Source organism: Capsicum annuum, chromosome 8, assembly GCF_002878395.1.
Source record: "Capsicum annuum cultivar UCD-10X-F1 chromosome 8, UCD10Xv1.1, whole genome shotgun sequence".
Taxonomy (NCBI): Eukaryota; Viridiplantae; Streptophyta; class Magnoliopsida; order Solanales; family Solanaceae; genus Capsicum; species Capsicum annuum.
The window spans coordinates 50,587,241-50,605,359 of NC_061118.1; the positions used below are offsets into that span (position 1 = coordinate 50,587,241).

The 18,119-nt window shown below is 31.9% G+C and overlaps 1 protein-coding gene across 1 annotated transcript; it reads left to right on the forward strand.

The window, feature by feature from the left end:
• Nucleotides 1-2,150: 2,150 nt before the first annotated feature.
• Nucleotides 2,151-4,544, forward strand: LOC107839031 (RNA-binding protein involved in heterochromatin assembly dri1). Its single transcript, XM_016682369.2, has 4 exons — nt 2,151-2,297; nt 2,911-3,329; nt 3,976-4,094; nt 4,215-4,544. The coding sequence occupies exons 2-3, from the start codon at nt 2,917-2,919 to the stop codon at nt 4,067-4,069; spliced, it is 507 nt and encodes a 168-aa protein (XP_016537855.1). The 5' UTR covers nt 2,151-2,297; nt 2,911-2,916; the 3' UTR covers nt 4,070-4,094; nt 4,215-4,544.
• The last annotated feature ends 13,575 nt before the right edge of the window (nt 4,545-18,119 follow it).

The window sequence follows — 18,119 nt, forward strand, 5'->3', positions numbered from 1 at the left end:
TTCTATATTAAATTATTCATGCTTCACATGTCATGTGAATAGAATATTGAAAAATTCCACATCGAAATTAAAAAAATGAATGCTATCCAATTTTGTCGCACATATTGCTATTCTTTGAACATCAAAGAGTAATACAATAATATTTGGTTCACCTTACGGATGCAAGAAGTAGATTTTACAAAATTTTCACGAAAATAAAAATGGGTGGACGATAAATTTTTTTAAAATGCATGTTTAGAAGCTGAATAATTTAATTATTATGAATTTATATATTACAATCAGTGAATAACAAGACTTTTTATGTTTTTACTCGATGTTCAGTACGTACTTACACTGATGTTTGACTAAATTTAGATCTGATCCATTGTAGGATTTATTTATGGGGGTGATACTCTCAATTTCATTTTCAAAAACTCAAATCTGATACTAGGGCTGGACAAAATAAAATCGCTTATCATGGCAAACTATAAATCGAGTCAAATCGAAAATAAAATTTCGACAAGTAATTTGGTTTGACTTGATTTGGTGTTGAAAAAAAAAAATCGACTATAATTTTTTCGGTTTGATTTTAACTAAAAAGTAAATAAATCAAAACGAATCAACCCGATGAGATAGAATGTGATATTGAATAATTTTTAAAAATATTTAATACAAAATTTTTTACTATGATGTAATTTATAAATATTTCTCAAATGTTGTTATTGTTTTTTTGTTTCAACATATTATTTTAAGTTTAAAATTTTGAATGAGAATAAGTTTGGTAGTCCATAGATATTAATAGCTCAAATAAAGACTAAATCAATTTTTACGCTAACAAAAATATTCGATTAAACACTAGAAATGACAATAATGTTGGATTTCAATTCTTTAGTTTTGCATAAACACATAACCTAAATTTATATTTTTATTTAATATTTAGTGCTATTTTTTCATGAAACACCTAAAATAATTGTATCTTGCTAGGACTAAAGAATATTTGAAGCACAAGTTAATTATTTTTGTACTAACACTTTACCCAAAAAATTCAAAAAAACTAGAAAAAATAAAATAATCTGAAAAAATTCGAAGTTGAATAACTCAAATTATATTGATTTAATTTGATTTATAGATTTAAAAACTCAAAGATAAATAATTCGATTTGATATTTTAAAAATTCAAACCTATCCGGTCATATACGCCCCACCAGATACACCCTCTTGTCCATATTCCCTCTTGTCCATATTGTATGAATTTTTAAGACTTTTTTCGTTCTTCAAGTGAATTTTTTAAAGTTAAAAAAAATTCTTGAAACTTTTTATTTTATTTTGCGCTTTCTCTTTAATAATGAGGTTCTTAATTACTATTTTACATTTTCTAGATGATAAGTTATACTATATACAAAATTTCATAAATAATAGAGCTAATTTATCATATTATTCTTTGTATATAATTAATTTATTACTTACAAAATATATTGAATGATGATTAATATTTAATATAAAAAATTATTTATTAATTTTTAAATTCAATAAGTATTATTAAATACTTAATTTTAATATAATAAATAAATATTATTAAATAAGAAAAATATTAAAATATTTTTAATAAGAAATCAGTATTACCCCAAAAATTTTCTTACTATGAAATAAGAGGAATATCTTTAGGAATGGAAGGATCCAAATTATGCAACCACAAGCGACAATCAAAGTGTGATGGGGATACTTTTAAGAAGGGTGTAGATGGAATTTTATCATGTACTTTGTTTGGAATATATTGGTTTCATGTCTACCTCGCACATATATCCATTTTCCTATCTCATGAAGCATTAAAAGACGAGAATTTTGTCAAATTAGACAAATATATCCATTTGCTTTCTTTTTGCTACTTTTTTTTTCCAACAATATTTATTCATTATTGACATATTACATAATATATTTAATATAAAAATAAAATAATAAAAAATTATAAATTATTTAAATTAAATAAATATTATTAAATATTTATTTTTAATACAGTGAAGAATACAAAAGTATTGTTGGGAGTAAAATTCCACTATTTTTGTTTTAGTCGGGTATTTTACTGTTTAAAGGGAGGCTAATATAATTAAGCTAAGTTAAAAAAAAGAACATCCACCGCTGCCTTTATTCTTCTCGAAACTCGAGGAAATTTTTAGTATATATAGCTCTGCAAACAACACCAAAAATCCACAAGTTCAGTACCTCTTGTAGTATTCTCCTGCAAACAACAGCTACCAAAATTATTATCTAAAGTCTTTTGTGTTCTATTTATTTTAAACTTTATATTTCTTCCAATCCCAGGTCAGCATTCATGCAACTCATTTCTTGAAATATTTCTTCCTAAGCCTATTCTCTTTTTCTTTTCTTAATGGTGTAATTAGTGAGTGCTAAGGGCAAAATTGGCTTTTAATTTTTGATCTATGTAATTTCGGTTAAGTAATTCAGGACAACTTTTTTGCTTACAAACGTAATTTGACCGTGCATTTGTCGTTTGAGAATTTTGCTTTCGAATCTCTTATTGTTACCCACTATTCTTTTTTTTAAAAAAAAATAAAAAATGGAAACAGATATTTCTTTCCCTTTTCCTTTTAATACTAGTGGCAATTGTTTTGTAGTCCACGAAAATGATTTGTCGGATAATTGGATCTTTATGTTGATCTACAACATGCAATGTCGTTCTAATGAGTTGAGCATTTTTTTTTTTTTTGCACAAAATATAATTATTTGATAAATTATTAAATTTTAACTTCTGACCTTCGGAACTCATAATCGCAAAACTTCAGCTAATGAATATAATCTGATCAAGTTTGAAAATATAAATTTTGAGTTCATCAAATTTAAATTTTAGATTTGCGCGTCTAATATGACCAACGTTCTTCAAAAAATTTGAACTGCTTCTCCATTTTTATCATAGGAAAAAATGAGCCGACCAGGAGACTGGAACTGCAGGTCATGCCAGCACTTGAACTTTCAAAGGAGAGACTCATGCCAAAGATGTGGAGAACCAAGACATGGTGGTGCTCATGAATTTGGAAGCTGCTTTGGCGGAAGAGGGGGAGGAAGCTCCTCCCCTTTCAGCTTCAGTACCGGACCTGATGTAAGGCCCGGTGACTGGTATTGCAACATTGGGAATTGCGGTGCACACAACTTTGCCAGCCGCTCGAGCTGCTTCAAATGTGGTGCTTTTAAGGATGAATCCTCCGGGAGCTGCGGTGGTGGAAGCGGCTTTGATGCTGACCAAATGCTGTTGTCGCGCCCGCGAGGCTTTGGCTTCGGTGCTGCAAGTGGTGGTAGCCGCTCAGGATGGAAGTCTGGTGATTGGATTTGCACTAGGTGATTTCGCTACCTTGGTGCTTAAGTAAACAGTATAAGTTAACTTGTTATACATGTTGCTGCTTACCTTTTAGATTATTAAATCATCTTATTATATAGACAATAACATTAGAGATGAAATACAGTAATATTTTGTATAAATTAAATTATATACCAAATACACATATTTGCTTCGACTTATTCCCCTTCTCTCTTCCTCGAGTCAAAAAGTACACTTAAAAAGATGTTGATGGTTAGATTTAGTACCAACTTTAAGTAAAGTAGTTTATGTCTAGTTTGAATAACACCCGGGCCAAAGTTGTCTGCATGTTTAGAAGTTATTCCGTCCGTTTTAATTTATTTGTATTATTTTTTTTAAATTTATTTTAGAAAAAATAATGCCTCTTTTCTATTTTAGTTACTTTTTAATTTAAACTTTATGTTTGAGATCACATAATTTAAGAATATTTTGATTCATTCTATATATCTTTAGTTTAAAATTATAAGATTCAATTTTTTTTTAATTTTCTTAAATTTCATGCCAAATCAAAATCAAATAAACGAATTGAAACGGAGGAAGTATTAATTATTTGAAAGTTTTAGGCTGCTTTTGTTTATTTTTGCAACTCATTGTAGGAGGTAAAAGAATGTTTTGAATCATCAACAGGTTAGGGTGTAATGAGCACAACTTCGCCAGCAGGATGGAGTGCTTTAGATGCAATGCACCTAGGGACATAGCTGGTAACAAGTCTTCATATTAATTCATCATTGATTCTCCATTTTTGGGTAATTAATCAAAACTCACTTTTTCCCTATTAATTAATTTTACAAATCAATAATTATACCCCATTATATATATTTTTTCTTTACCCAAATTAATAATTAATATATAATTTTTTTCTTCAGGTGTTGCAGTCTAAGAGAGAATCAAGCTAGAAAGACGTGAAGAAGAAGATGATGATATTGGAAGAAGATCTTCTCTTTTGGCCCTATCAAGTCCTACCTGTTCTCTAATTTCTTGTTTTTTTTTTTCCTTTAATATTTTGATATTTATATTATTCACTTTTAGGAATCTTTTAGACGAATTATGATCTCAAAGAAAAAAGAAAAAAAAAAATCTGAGTGCAGCAGAATCTTTATTTTGAGAGCTTTATTAGGTATTTAAAATGTAGCCTAGCTTTGTACTTCCAGCTGCTTGTTTCAAGCTAGTATTTAGTATCAATGTGTGTTATGAAAGAGCTTCTTCCTTTGCCTTCATGATTTTTTTTTTCTTTTTCAATTCGATATTTCTGTTAGTCAAAATTAATGTTTATTAAACCCTTCTCAACCCTTAGAACAAAATAGAAAAACGAAAAGTTGCATGTTTATGGACCCGCAGAAAAAGAATTGCGCTTGTTAATATATTAGGAAAATGGTCTGAAATATATTTAAATTTTGAGAAAATTTGTTGTAATGCGTTTCAACTTTATAAGGATCCTATGATCTCTCAGATTATTTATTAGCGTATTTTATTGATATTTATTTCCATTTTCTATTATTTATTTATTTATTTATTTATTAGCATATTTAATTTTTTTGTTAACTTATAAATGTCTCTAAAATACACTACTAAATAGTTCAGGGAGGTCATAGGACCCCTGCAAAGTTCAGGCGTGTTACAACAAAATTCTCCAAAGTTTGGGTATATTTTGAACCTTTTCTTCTAATATATATATATATACACACACACACACACTAGTCTAATCACACGTGTAACGTTTGATTATTTAAAATTAAATGATTTTGTCTATTGCGAAATTTTTAATAATTTGTAAAATTTTAAATCACTTTTCAAAAATTTTTCACACTTTAATATAATAATATAAACATAAACACATACACACACAGAGAGAAACACAGACACACACAGACATATTACCACCAGAAGTTTGAAGTGGTTGATGAGGCATCACTTTTTCGTTTACTATATAGTACCTCTTTCCCTTGTTGCCACATGCTAAGAGAGATACATCAATTTGAACCATATTTGTGTTACGATTATTTTTATTTTTGTTTATATTTAAAATCTTTCATTATTTTTAAAGTCAAATCTTTACGAAATCATTGATTACATTATTATTACGTACTTAAACTTGAAAAAATCTGGTACTTCTTAATTTCTTTTTTATTTTAATAATTTATATTTATTTCTAGATTTTTCAAATCTTCTTAAAATCAAATTTAGTTGATTTGAAATCTCTCAACTAATGGAAAAAGTATTAGTTGCCCTTAATTTTGATGACTTCTAATAAAGAAAGATTTTACCATAAATATATTCAATTAATTTTCAACTCTTAAATTAGTAAAAAATAGAGAAATTTTGATAACTTCTAATAAGAAAATTTTTACCATAAATATATTTAATGAAGTTTTAACTCTTAAATATTAAAAAAAATAGTGAAAAGACAATTTTGTCTAAAGTAAAGACTTTTAGTGAAGGGAAAAGAGTTTGAACAACATTTCAAGACCCTTCACACTTTTAATATATTATAGATATAGATTATAGATCTATATACTAGTTTAGATTTACACGCCTAGCGCATTTACCTCAATTTAGTGAGTTTAGTTTTATAAAACCACTCAAGATATAAAAAACATGTTGGTGTTTCAAAATGTTGATTGTACTATTTTGTTTGTTAGCATCTTGACATTAGGCCGACTTTCAGTTATTATCCAATTGTACGAAAAAGTAGAAATCAACCAACCCAAAAGCATGTATATTAGTTTAAATACAAAAAAATTTATAAAGAAGAGTATATTATTTTTAGTCCTTCCTTAAGTCATTCTACTTTACCCCTTTTCTCTTTCTTTAATCTTCTCTATGTCTTCTTCTATCTTCTCAAATTTTTTTTGGTAATTAGTCTTTTATTAATCACCAAAAGTGCGAATCATTACAAATCTAACCTAAGCATACACAACTCGCTTCTCAGATTTTAATTGCTAATCAACGATCATATTAAAAGCTACATCTATCTAATATATTCCTTAAAGGCTCAGTAGCTCTCAACAACAGATACAAGCGATTTGCCTTGCTATAGTGTCTACCGTGCACTCCTTCTTCTGAAAAGTTCTTGCATTTTTTTCCTTTCATACAGCATATACGAATTCTGCATAGACCAATTTCCACAATTGTGCTTGGTGGCTCTTTCCTTTACTCCTGCGAATGATCCAATGATACATAGAATCCAAGTGGCTAGATGAAATTGGCTATGCTGTAACCAACGTAATAGTCCCAACCAAAGTGCATAAGCAAACCTGAATTCTATGAATAGGTGGTCCCTTGATTCATCTTGTTGCTTGCACATGATACATATATGATCAGCCTATACATGCCATTTCAACAACATGTTCAGCGTTAAAGCCCTATTCTGTAGCTGCAACCAAGTAGTGAAAATTGCTTTAGGCCTTGCCAAGTTGCGGCAGATGATGACTCTCCGATCCACCTTTGAAAATGTATCCAACAACTTCAAATATGCTTGCTTAAGGACACTGGTCTTGGTTCCTAGAACATATTGCATCAGGTGTAAATTACATTTTGCCCCAAGCACCTTTCTGACCATCCAACTAACCTGAGTAGGAACAACTAAATTTTCCAGGTTGTACCCTTTTATATAATAGCTATGCACCCATTTAATCCATAATTTGTCCTGCTTTTGTTCAATATTCCTGCATAGTTTCAAAATTACAACTTTGTTCCACAACTTAAGTGTCACTATCCAAAAATAAAGATCATGATGGCACTTGTTGTGGCATACCTTGACAAGTAAGTCTATCACCCAAACTGATACAAAATAAAGAAAAGATAGAAAAATCCCACGGTAAGGATTCTAGAACAAAGTCAAACCATATAAGTAATCATAACCATGCGGAAAGAACTTATCCAAAATACCAATCATGCCTAAAACCAGGTGTCAATAGTGTAAGAACTACTAATACACCCAAGCGTCAAATGCATAAGAAAAATAACCACAAAGGAATAATAACTGTCTCTGAATACTAATAAAGACATAACAACTATAGAAAGATAGAGGTGAACTTCAGATGTATGAATGTCCACCACTATCTTGGAAGCTCCAATAATCACCCGAGTCAATCAAGATGAGGCGCACTCAAGCTAAAACCTGCACCGAAAGGGCACAGTAAGCATGAGTACGGTCCACTTGTACTTAGTAGGTATCATAGGCCGACCAAGCAAAGTAGTAAATAAAGCATACAAAATATACACTAAGGGCACGTCACCTGAAATCAAAAAATATCCCAAAATGGTAGCCCACATCGCTTGGACTAACAGTTCTAATATATCTCATATTTATTACAATAACACACCAAGGTATAGAACATAAGTATACATTATGTCACACATAGATAGAACAAGAGAGAACATATAGATATAAGATCATCAAATACAAGTAAAGGAAGGTAAGACAAATACATAAATGACAAGTCAATAAGACAATACAATACAATATAAACACAATAAAGTAAGTGCAGTGTATATCATGATGATGATGATAATGCACGAGGTCGTCGCATAACCTCTGGGATCGTCATACAATCCCCGTATACACCTACGGAGCTAAAGCTCCCCTACGTAGGACCCATGGGTGGTTCGTCATCCCGTATACAATCCACATATATCATATCTCTTTTCTGATATATCCCTCAGAAAGGATTTTATAAGGTGTTACAATATTTTTTTAAAAAGGTGTTGTCAGTGTTTCTTAGATGGTGTCACGGTGGTACCAATGTTTCATGAATGAGTATGATATGAAGATATAATACTCACAACCAATCACAATGAGTATTTTCACAACCAGTCACATGATATATTTCCACAATCAACCACAATGATACATTCCCACAATCACATGAGTCAATATCACTTATTATTTTTGTTTCATCCATGAATTTCCACATGTCTCATATGCCAATAAAGTCTGAAGATAATCACAATACACCAATGGTACCACATTAAACAACACAATACAATTATTCACATGTATTTAAGGCTATCAATATCACATAGGATCCCACATGGTCAAATATATCATATAATATTTCAATTTTGACAATTACATCACATATATGCCCCTACACGGGCACAACAGATAAATAGTCATTTTTCATGATTAGTCCCACCCTTAACGTGCATTTTGTATCATTATTTACTACCCAACTTAATTTGAAAGAGTTAAGTCATAACCTACCTCGAAAGCCGAAACCGGTCCGGTACACTTGAACTCGCGATTTTACTTTTCAAATATCAAATATAAAATTCACACATCAAGACAAAACCAATGACATCCATATTGACTACTTTTGGTTCGGGGTCAAAACGGATCCTCAAAATGGGTTTCCGAAAAAGAAGGGCAAAATCAAAATTTTACTTCAAAAATATGTTTTCCATATTTTTAGGAACCTCCAGCTGAAAACTCAAGAGTTCAAATCGAAGAAAAACTATTTTTGAGCTTTATCGGGTAAAATCTTTGAAATCAGGGTTAAAATCAAGAGTCGGAGTTGTTTTGAAGGTTAAATTGATGAAAAATTAGTGATTATAAGATAAAAATATTATTCAAATGAAAGGGGTGAAATTTGGGTTTAAAATCATACCCTAAAATTTTTGGGGTTTTGAGGAATTTATAAGAAATTATTAAGAAAAGGGGTGAATACTTACCTTTAATCCGTTATAAAACCAAGAAAAGGTGTTAATCTAGCTTCCCAAACTCCCACAAACTCTATTTTTAAGCTCCCACACTATATTAGGTTTAACTCTCAAGAGACAAGATGAAAAATGAGCAAAATGAGTCAAAATGGGTGAAAAAACTGTATTTATTGCAGAAAAATCTGCAACATTTAGTGCAGATTTTTCTCCTTAAGTCGAAATGGACTTCGACGGGGTGCCCGAGATTCATTTGGAGTCCGATTTACACAAATTAACTATGCAACCATACTAAATTCGATGTTCCGGACGCGATGGCGATACCAGATTTTAAAAAAAATATCATTTTTATAAAATTGACCTCCAAAATCCGAAATCATAATTTTCCAAACTGAGGGTCGAAATGAGATTTAAAAGCCTTAAAATCATACCAAAAATGCTAATACCCTAAAATTGACCTTTCGAATCTACTGTCAAAGTTTGATTTTCTATCCGAGGTCGTTTCGATCAAATGTGGGTCCCACATGCATATTTCCAATTTTTCCTACTTTCCAACCAATAGTTCGAAATGAGCTCGGGTGCATCGAGACCCAAACGAAAGATCTACCTAATCTAAAATCGATGTTCTGAAGCTACTAGCACAGTTCGTGCAGTCATCCGTCGCACAGATAAAAAAATATCCATATAAGTCCAAAATAAAGCTCTCGAACCCATCAAAAATCATAATATTACATAAATGATACCAAAATGCAACAAAAATTATGCCAATCACTCCCACACCCCATAAATATTATAATACAACTACGGAGAGGGGTAAACAGTCAAATCACATAAAATCACATATTTTATCAATTTTTTAGGTCGTTACGTCAAGGTTGATCAGATTCATCCCTCCTACTACCTTAGGCAAACATATTTTCTCCCATGAAACCAGTGCTCTTTTGGTAATGAAATTTACTCCAGACCATATATAACTTCTACAATGTGCTTTGATTGCTTTCATCACTTTTGTTGGAATTATATATAATTGGGCCCAATAGGCTTGTACTCCAAAGATTACTGACCTTACAAGCTGAACTCTTCCTGTATAAGATAGTTTTTTTGTTGTCCATGAAGAGACTTTAGCCACAATATTCTCACTTAAAGGCTGTCACTGTAGCAGAGTAATCTTCTTAGTAGATAAAGACACTCCTAAATACTTGAACGGAAGGTCACCATAGTTGTATCCAAGCACTTGTTGTATTTGAGCGTTTACTGTATCTTTCATCCCTCCAAAGTATAGTGCACTCTTGGCTTGATTAGCTTGTAGCACGGATGCTTCAGCAAATATTATAAATCTGTCATGTAGCAGTTCAACAGAAGTATATTCTCCTTTAGCAAACATAAGTAAGTTATCTACAAAGCTTAAGTGAGTGATTTTCAATTTGCTACACATAGGATCATAGTTAAATTGTTTTTGATGCCCAGATCATTGAGGTTCCTACTCAGGTATTCCATTACTATGAAAAATAGGTATGGTGACATCGGGTCACCTTGCCTTAGTCCTCTGGCTGCCTTAAAAGGCATGGTTAGCTCTCCATTAATTAATATGGAGTAAGAAATCGTAGTGATATATTGCATCACCCAATTAATAAATTTTCCAGGAAATCCAAGATAATTCATAACCTGCTTCAAATAGTGCCGGTCTACATTGTCATATGCCTTCTAAATATCTACCTTGAGCATGCATCTAGGAGAGACACTTTTTTTGTTGTAGACTTTAACTAACTCATGTGCTATTATAATATTAGCTGCACTTCTTATTCCTAGAATAAATCCTGTCTGTGCTTCTGAAATTATTGCAGCAATCACTTTTTGAATTCTAAGAGATAAGACTTTAGCTATCAATTTGTACATATCATAGAAAAATAAGCTATAGGTCTATAATCTTTAATGGTTGCAGGATTCTTAACTTTAGAAATAAGGGTAACTACAATATAGTTAACTGCTCTACATAGTTTCCTGTCCAAAAGAAACTCTTTATTGCTGATAACATATTTTTGTTGATCATTGGCCAGGCTTTTATGAAGAAACACATTGAAACCATCCACCCCTGGCGCCTTATCATCACCTATTAAACACAAACCTTTGTATACTTCTTCATCAGTTACATTAGTGCATAGTTCAACCTTTTCCTGCTGAGATAGTGTAGGTCCCTTTTTCATGATACTTTTACTAACAGATGCAGTGTTTTGTAATGCAGTAACCATTAGAGATTTGTAAAAATCAATAATCTCATTTTTGATATCTTCAGGCTCTCCTAGTTTATCACCTCTCCGTAAAGTGAGCTCCATTATCCGCTTCTTGTTCCTCCTATCTCTCATTATAGCTGAGAAATATTTGGTGTTAGAGTCTCCTAGATTGATCCATGAAGCCCTCGACTTTTGGTGCACAATACTTTCTTCAATATGGTTTTATTTCTCCAGTCTAAGCAATAATTCTTTCTCTTCCAAGGCCAACGAATCTGAGTGTTGAGTGGATAACATTTGTTGAATGACCTGCAACTTTTCTCTTATATGATTTACCTTGATTATCGCATGTCTATATTGAGTGTTATTCAACTCCTTCAAAGCAAATTTTAATCCTTTCAGCTTAATTCAAAGTTTTTGTAGAGTGCACTGCCGAGGTTCTTTTTGCCAGTGACTTTGAATTAAATCTGTAAACTTCTCATGCTCAGCCCATACGTTGAAGAATCTAAATAGGACTTTGGTAGGTACTGATATACACAATTATCATTTTGTTTGGATTACTTAGGCTTGTCATCTTGTTTAGAAGCTTCCTCAACTAATTTATTCAACCCAATTAATTTCTCAATATTTTTTAATACATTGAGAAGATTTCTCAAAAGGTATTTTTGTCAATTAGCATTTATATTCAGGATTTTACTATAGTAGATAGATAAATTAAACTCGTTTTACAATGAATAATATACTTGATCCGCTTTCAAACTTAATTGATTAGCCCAAAATTAAAAGATTCGACTATAATCCTAAATTTATTTGTTCATCTTTCAAATAAAAGTTATGCATATCAAGATTCAACACGTATTATAACCTTATATTTAGAACTCAACTAATAAGTTTAATTAAAGATTTAACTATAATACTGATGAAATAATTAAATAATATAATCAAAACAAAGTCACAATTAAACTAAAGAAGAAAAAAAAAAGAATGAGAAAAATCTTTGATATTTTTGACCAACTTTATTCGATAGTGACATGTTTATTTCTTTTAATTTTTGAACAAAAATTTTCTACTGAAAAAAAAAGAAAAATTATCTAAAAAGGAGAATTCCTTGTCTTGTAAATAAAGAAAGATGGAGAAGATGATATACACAGACAAAAAGACAACTTGGATTAATAACAAAATAAGGCGCAAAAGTAGAAGTAGAGCTATATTTTGAGTAAATTTGATACAAAAATATTAGTAAAATAGAATTGTAGAATTTATTTTTTATATAAGGTAAAATTCTAATAGATTTAGAAGTTTTAAATATTATGAATTCTTACTTAGATTAAATAATCAAATAAAAAAACTATAACTAAAATTAATTGTGAACACAACTTTTATCCAAAAGGATACATACGTGATTTAAGGGGAAAATGCCAAAATAGTACTACCAATTAATTAAAGTTTTACAAATTTATTTAAGTTATCTTTTTTAATTGGTTTAAAATTCCTAAATTTTAGGTATATAATTCAAATAAGAAAAGGTTTAAGAACTAAGTTTTAATGAGTTTTTAAGTTTTAAAATTGTTAAAAAATAGTATAAAAATGATTTTGTCTACTGTAGAATTAAATAATAAAGGACAAAAATTTAAATTACTTTTCTAAGGATCTTCACATTAATCATATATTATAAATTATAGATATAAATTATAAATGAATTATAGATATAGATATAAATATATATACACACAATAAATTATACTAGCTTCCTCCCCTTCACTTTAATTTTACTAGATCTACATTATTTTGGACATCCCTTAGGATATTATTTATTAAAAATTATTTTACTAAATTAATTTTATTAAGGGTCATCACAGTCCTATCAACAAAGCAATGATTGGGTAGTGTGAATATTTAATGGTAAGAATAATATTAGAATAAAATATTATTTTTAATATATTAAACTAGTAAAAGAAATGGAGAGATCAAACTAGAACCACGTAAATTAAAACTTTATGATGCCATTGAGAAACATGAATGAACCAAAAAGCGGACATTTTAGTAAGGACCTCACTCAAGTATCTCATCTACTCATGCATAATTATTCACATTGTTTACCAAAAAAAGAATTATTCATAATAATTGTAGAAAGCCACGGTGTCCCTTTTTTTTTTTTTTGAGGTTAGTGTAGGGTTTACCTAGTTTATTTATTTATTTTTTTTAAAAACACCTTTCTTTTGTAGGGCATGCAACTTTATTGTTGTACCCTTTAAGATATGTTAGTTTCTGGAAGTAAAAGTTTGGTAATGATATCTGATAAGACATGCTCATATTCTCAATCAAAATCATATGCATTTGATATCTTTGGCTTTTTTACAATAGCTTTATCCAGCTCCTCGGGCCGATTTCGTTTACTCCTCCCAACAACAAAAATCGTCTGATTTTAAAAAGTAAAGCTTGTGTTTCCAAAATTTATTTGGATAATAATAGTATTGTTTATCCTGAAAACAGTATGGTTAAATTTTTATATGAGGTAAACAACATACGTTAAATCTAAGCCCGTTTAGGTCCGTTTACAAGTGGAATGATTATTTATATTACAAAAGATAATGCATAAAATGTAAGGAAAGCAAAGTAAAACAAAATCTATAAGTAGATCAATGGAGTGAGGTTCTTGGACGGCGTCCTCCAATAACGAGGATTCATTCCACGAGATTTAGAATACATAAATAAGTGTAAAGGAAAGATACAACTTAAAGAGTAAGCAACAAGTATATTGTATTGCTTGGGGTCTGATTCCAGATGGTTTACGAGTGAAGAGAAATTCCTATTTATAGGGAACAACAAATGATAGGGTCTCAGAGTACTATTGCCAATAACATGGTGTAGGTGTCCTATCCATTGCAGACACTAACCACTATCTTCTATCAAGTCCAGGTGGTTGGTACATTACGCATTTGCACACTTGTCACCCCTGCCGCCTTTGTCCATTGTCCTTTGTTCCACGTTATCCTCGGAGGTGCTTCCTTTATATGGATTCTCTATCGAGATGTCACTAGGTGGAGGTCCTATCGATAGTGCCATGTTTGAGTCTCCTCATATAGCACTTACTCTTGAGAGGTCTCTTTGCTCCATTCTGAAACTCTAAAGGATCTATACTCAATACAAATACTCCCTCCATTTTTTGATTGATGTGTTAGCGAAAATTAAGGAACAAAATGATTTCCTGCCCGTTTGTGTCAGGTGTATTTCCCGAGTTTTGAAGTATTTTCTTCTTGAACATGACTCTCCATGTGTGAAATCCTGAAATATCGCCTCGCTCGATATAAGGAAAATCTTTTTCCTTGTTTCCTCTTATCTAATTTCAAGTTCCCTTCCTGAAATTCCCCTCCTTCATGCCTTAACTTCTTTATTCCAGATTTTTCTCATGTCCTCATGGAGTTAATTGTTGACCACATAGTTCTAGGGTCATTTTATTTTAAAAAAGATATCTAGATTACCTAAGTAGCGATTTAGGGTTGTCAAATAAGTCTATCGATGACCTGGGTTCTTTGACTAGAGAAGAAAATATTTTGTTGGTTCGGTCATAATGCGTCTGGCCCATTGGAATGTACTAGGTTATTGCCCCATCCATTTGTGAAAGCATTACTTCTCGTAGATTGGATTACACCTTTGTTTATACTTATCCATTTATTATGGGCCTTGGTTAACCTATTGACAAAGTAATCATCACCTTTTGAAAGAACATTTAGCTGAGCCTTGGACTCCCTTAAATTTGGGAGGATTATTGCCTACGTTCGTTTTCTAACCTCCAACATTGGTGTAAAATTTTATTTACTCTAGCTAATGTTTTGTTTTCTCCCTGCATCGTTCACGAGATGGTGGTAAAATTAGTGCAATGTGAAAATAAATCTCTCCTTTAAGTTAAAAAACATCAGTTAAATGGTTTTGTTTAACCATTTTGTCATCGTGGCTATTGAGGACCTCTCGAGCACGCCTATTTCATCTTTTTGGAACTTGTGTGATAAGTTTTCATTCAGTATGTGTTCCCTAAAGCCCCTTTCTCTTTTACTTGTATTTCTACTTATACCTCACTTCTCCAATTTAAAACTCAACTCCCACGTGGTATCACGGACCCCAAACACAAGTACTTGATCTAACAAGGGATCTTTGCATTTGGGTTGCCAAATGTAATGAACCTTCAGGTTTTTTTGTCATATGTTTTTTTATTTCAAGCTTTTCGTAGTTGCTATATAGTATTCATGATTTATTGCGACTTTGTGACATGAGCCGCCTGGGGGCCTTATCGTAATAGGCATCCCAGGTCCGACCAGGATCGGAGACCACCCTCGTTACCCAATCCATCTTCCAGCCGTCTGCCCTGAGTTGGATGAAGTTTGAACATATTACAAGATAGTGTAACATCTCACATGAAAACTCTAGGATAGAATCACAATCGAGACCAACCCAACCGAGTCAACCATACCACACCAACCGTCTAATCGTACCAAACCATACCAAAGGCCATAAACCAGGCCATAACCAAGAAGATTTCAAAAACATATATAATTAATCCTAAAATAAAATACGATGGAACAATAAACAATATCATCAAAGGGTGTAAGCCCTGGTACCAATGCCAATGCCAAGGCTAACACCCATACGAATTCCACCTATTCCAACCCATAGCAGTACCATAAAACCTCTAACCAAAAGAGTAATAAAATCCTTTTGGGACATGCCCCCAACCATGGACAAAATCAATATCCAAAATAAAATCAAAGTGCCTAGAAATATCCATAACATGAAATAGAGCCTTCTGAACGGATGGAAGCTACCACTTCAGTCCAAATGCTGATCCCCAAGTCAATCACTATGTATGACGAGTAGAACGGTCAGTTTTGTATAACATGGGTATACAATCGCCAGTAGAAGGGTTAGCGGGTGAACGCTAACATGATCTCAAAAAATAAGGATAAAATAATGCCATTTAGAAAGCCAAGTAAAACCATCCATATGAACACAACTATATATATATATATATATATAACCATGTCGTAAAAAGGGAACGGGTTTAGCATACCATTAAAACCTTTACTAGCGCTGTGTAGCTTTACCATCCTAAAACACCCACGGGCTATATGGGTTCAGATCCCCCTACTGAAAGGGCACCAATGCATGAAGCCACACGTCCAGGGAAAAAATCTGGTATGAATAGTACATCCCCCAAAATATAGTGTGACATTAAGTACATGGTCAACAAGACTAACCTCACATCGGCAACTATGAGTTTCCAATTTTGGTCCCCAGGGGACCTCCATATTTCATGACTTTGCTACACATCCTGCCATTATTGCCTAATTAAAATCATTACCAAGCAACCAAACAATCAATTTACCATTTATTAGCCAAGTCCATAATGGTGGTATCGTCATATCGACCATACTTACAAGTACTATCTATAGCCAATGACATATAGGTTTAAGGGAATTTCGAAGTGCCCTTCCATTTACCATATTAAACTACTTGGGGGATTTAATGTGCCCAAAAGCATAACCATTTATCTATTTACCTTTCTAAGCCATTTAAACCATGCATAATTCCTTTACCAAGTTATACAACAAGCAAGAGTTCCATTGGAAGTACTCAATGAAGTGAAAACATTATTATAGGCATTTTGTCAAACACATTAGGGGCATAATATAATCAAAACCAATTTCAATTGCCATTAAAATATTCTAATGCAATCCAATTATCCAAACCATCATTAATGCACATAAATCACAATTAAAACCATGGAAAACCATAACCAACCATTTAATATTAAAACCCCCAATTCATAGTTGAAAACAAAAATCATACAATCAATGAAGTCATGAAAACATTTATAAAAACCATGCTTCTAGTTAGAATTAACAATGAGGGAAGATAACATGACTTAAACCAAGATGATGAAGGAAAGAAATGACCAAGACAAGGCCCAAATTAATCCTCTAGTTGAAACCCTAGCTTTTCTTGCCCAAAAGCTTTTGAGATAATTATAGAGTGTTTAAAAGAGTTTATAAGTGTTAATGAATGGAATTATAAGGTAAACAATCTTCCAATTAGGTTAGAAGTCATAGGGCCTTATTAGGATAAGTGGAGAAATATCTAGAATACCCCAACTTAAGTTGCACAAAATCTAATCACAAGGGTACGACTGACCCTTATGAGTCGTACCCTTTAATACGATTGGTACCCTCCACTCGTATCTAGCCTCTACCTTTAGATCAAACACTGTCCAGCATATGACTCATCCAACCAAGTCGTAGCCGAAGCATACGATCCATACCTTTCATCCGTAACCCCGCTAAATTAAATCCAAGAAAAATTTAGACACAGTTCACCATACGAGTCCTGGGTATGACTCGTACGCTGGCTTACGGCTCATGGTGAGCCACTCGTACTTAGATCAAATCTAAGTAAACAAGTCTAAGATTAAGTTAAGGAACCAAATGATATGTAACCACCAATACAACTTGTATCTCTAAGTCGTATCCGTTCTGGTAACCAATATCCATCCCACCAACCAACACTGGTCAGTATACAAATGGACCTCACTATCCGTACCCCAACATATGGATCATACCCATGAGTCGTATTGGGTCCAAAGACTAGAATTCCAGAAAATTTTCTAAGGTCCAAAACCCAGGGTGTTATACTCCGCAGGTTCAATTTTCAAATAGTTTGGTTGGATTTTAAGTTAATTTTCCTATTTTAAAGTTTTTAAAGTTAAGAAGTTTGACTTTGATTAAAACTTATAATAAAAAACCCCAGATGAGAATTTTAGTAGTCCTATTAGATACATAATATGGATTTTAAGGTAGAAGGACCTTTGGTTCAGACCTCGTGGCTTCCTGACTC

What these genes read in the sequence shown, in the direction of transcription:
- LOC107839031 (XM_016682369.2), top strand. Translation starts at nt 2,917, where the DNA reads ATGAGCCGACCAGGAGACTGGAACTGCAGGTCATGCCAGCACTTGAAC. An exon ending in GGTGATTGGATTTGCACTAG is followed by an intron (nt 3,330 to 3,975) that starts GTGATTTCGCTA and finishes AATCATCAACAG; the next exon opens with GTTAGGGTGTAATGAGCACA.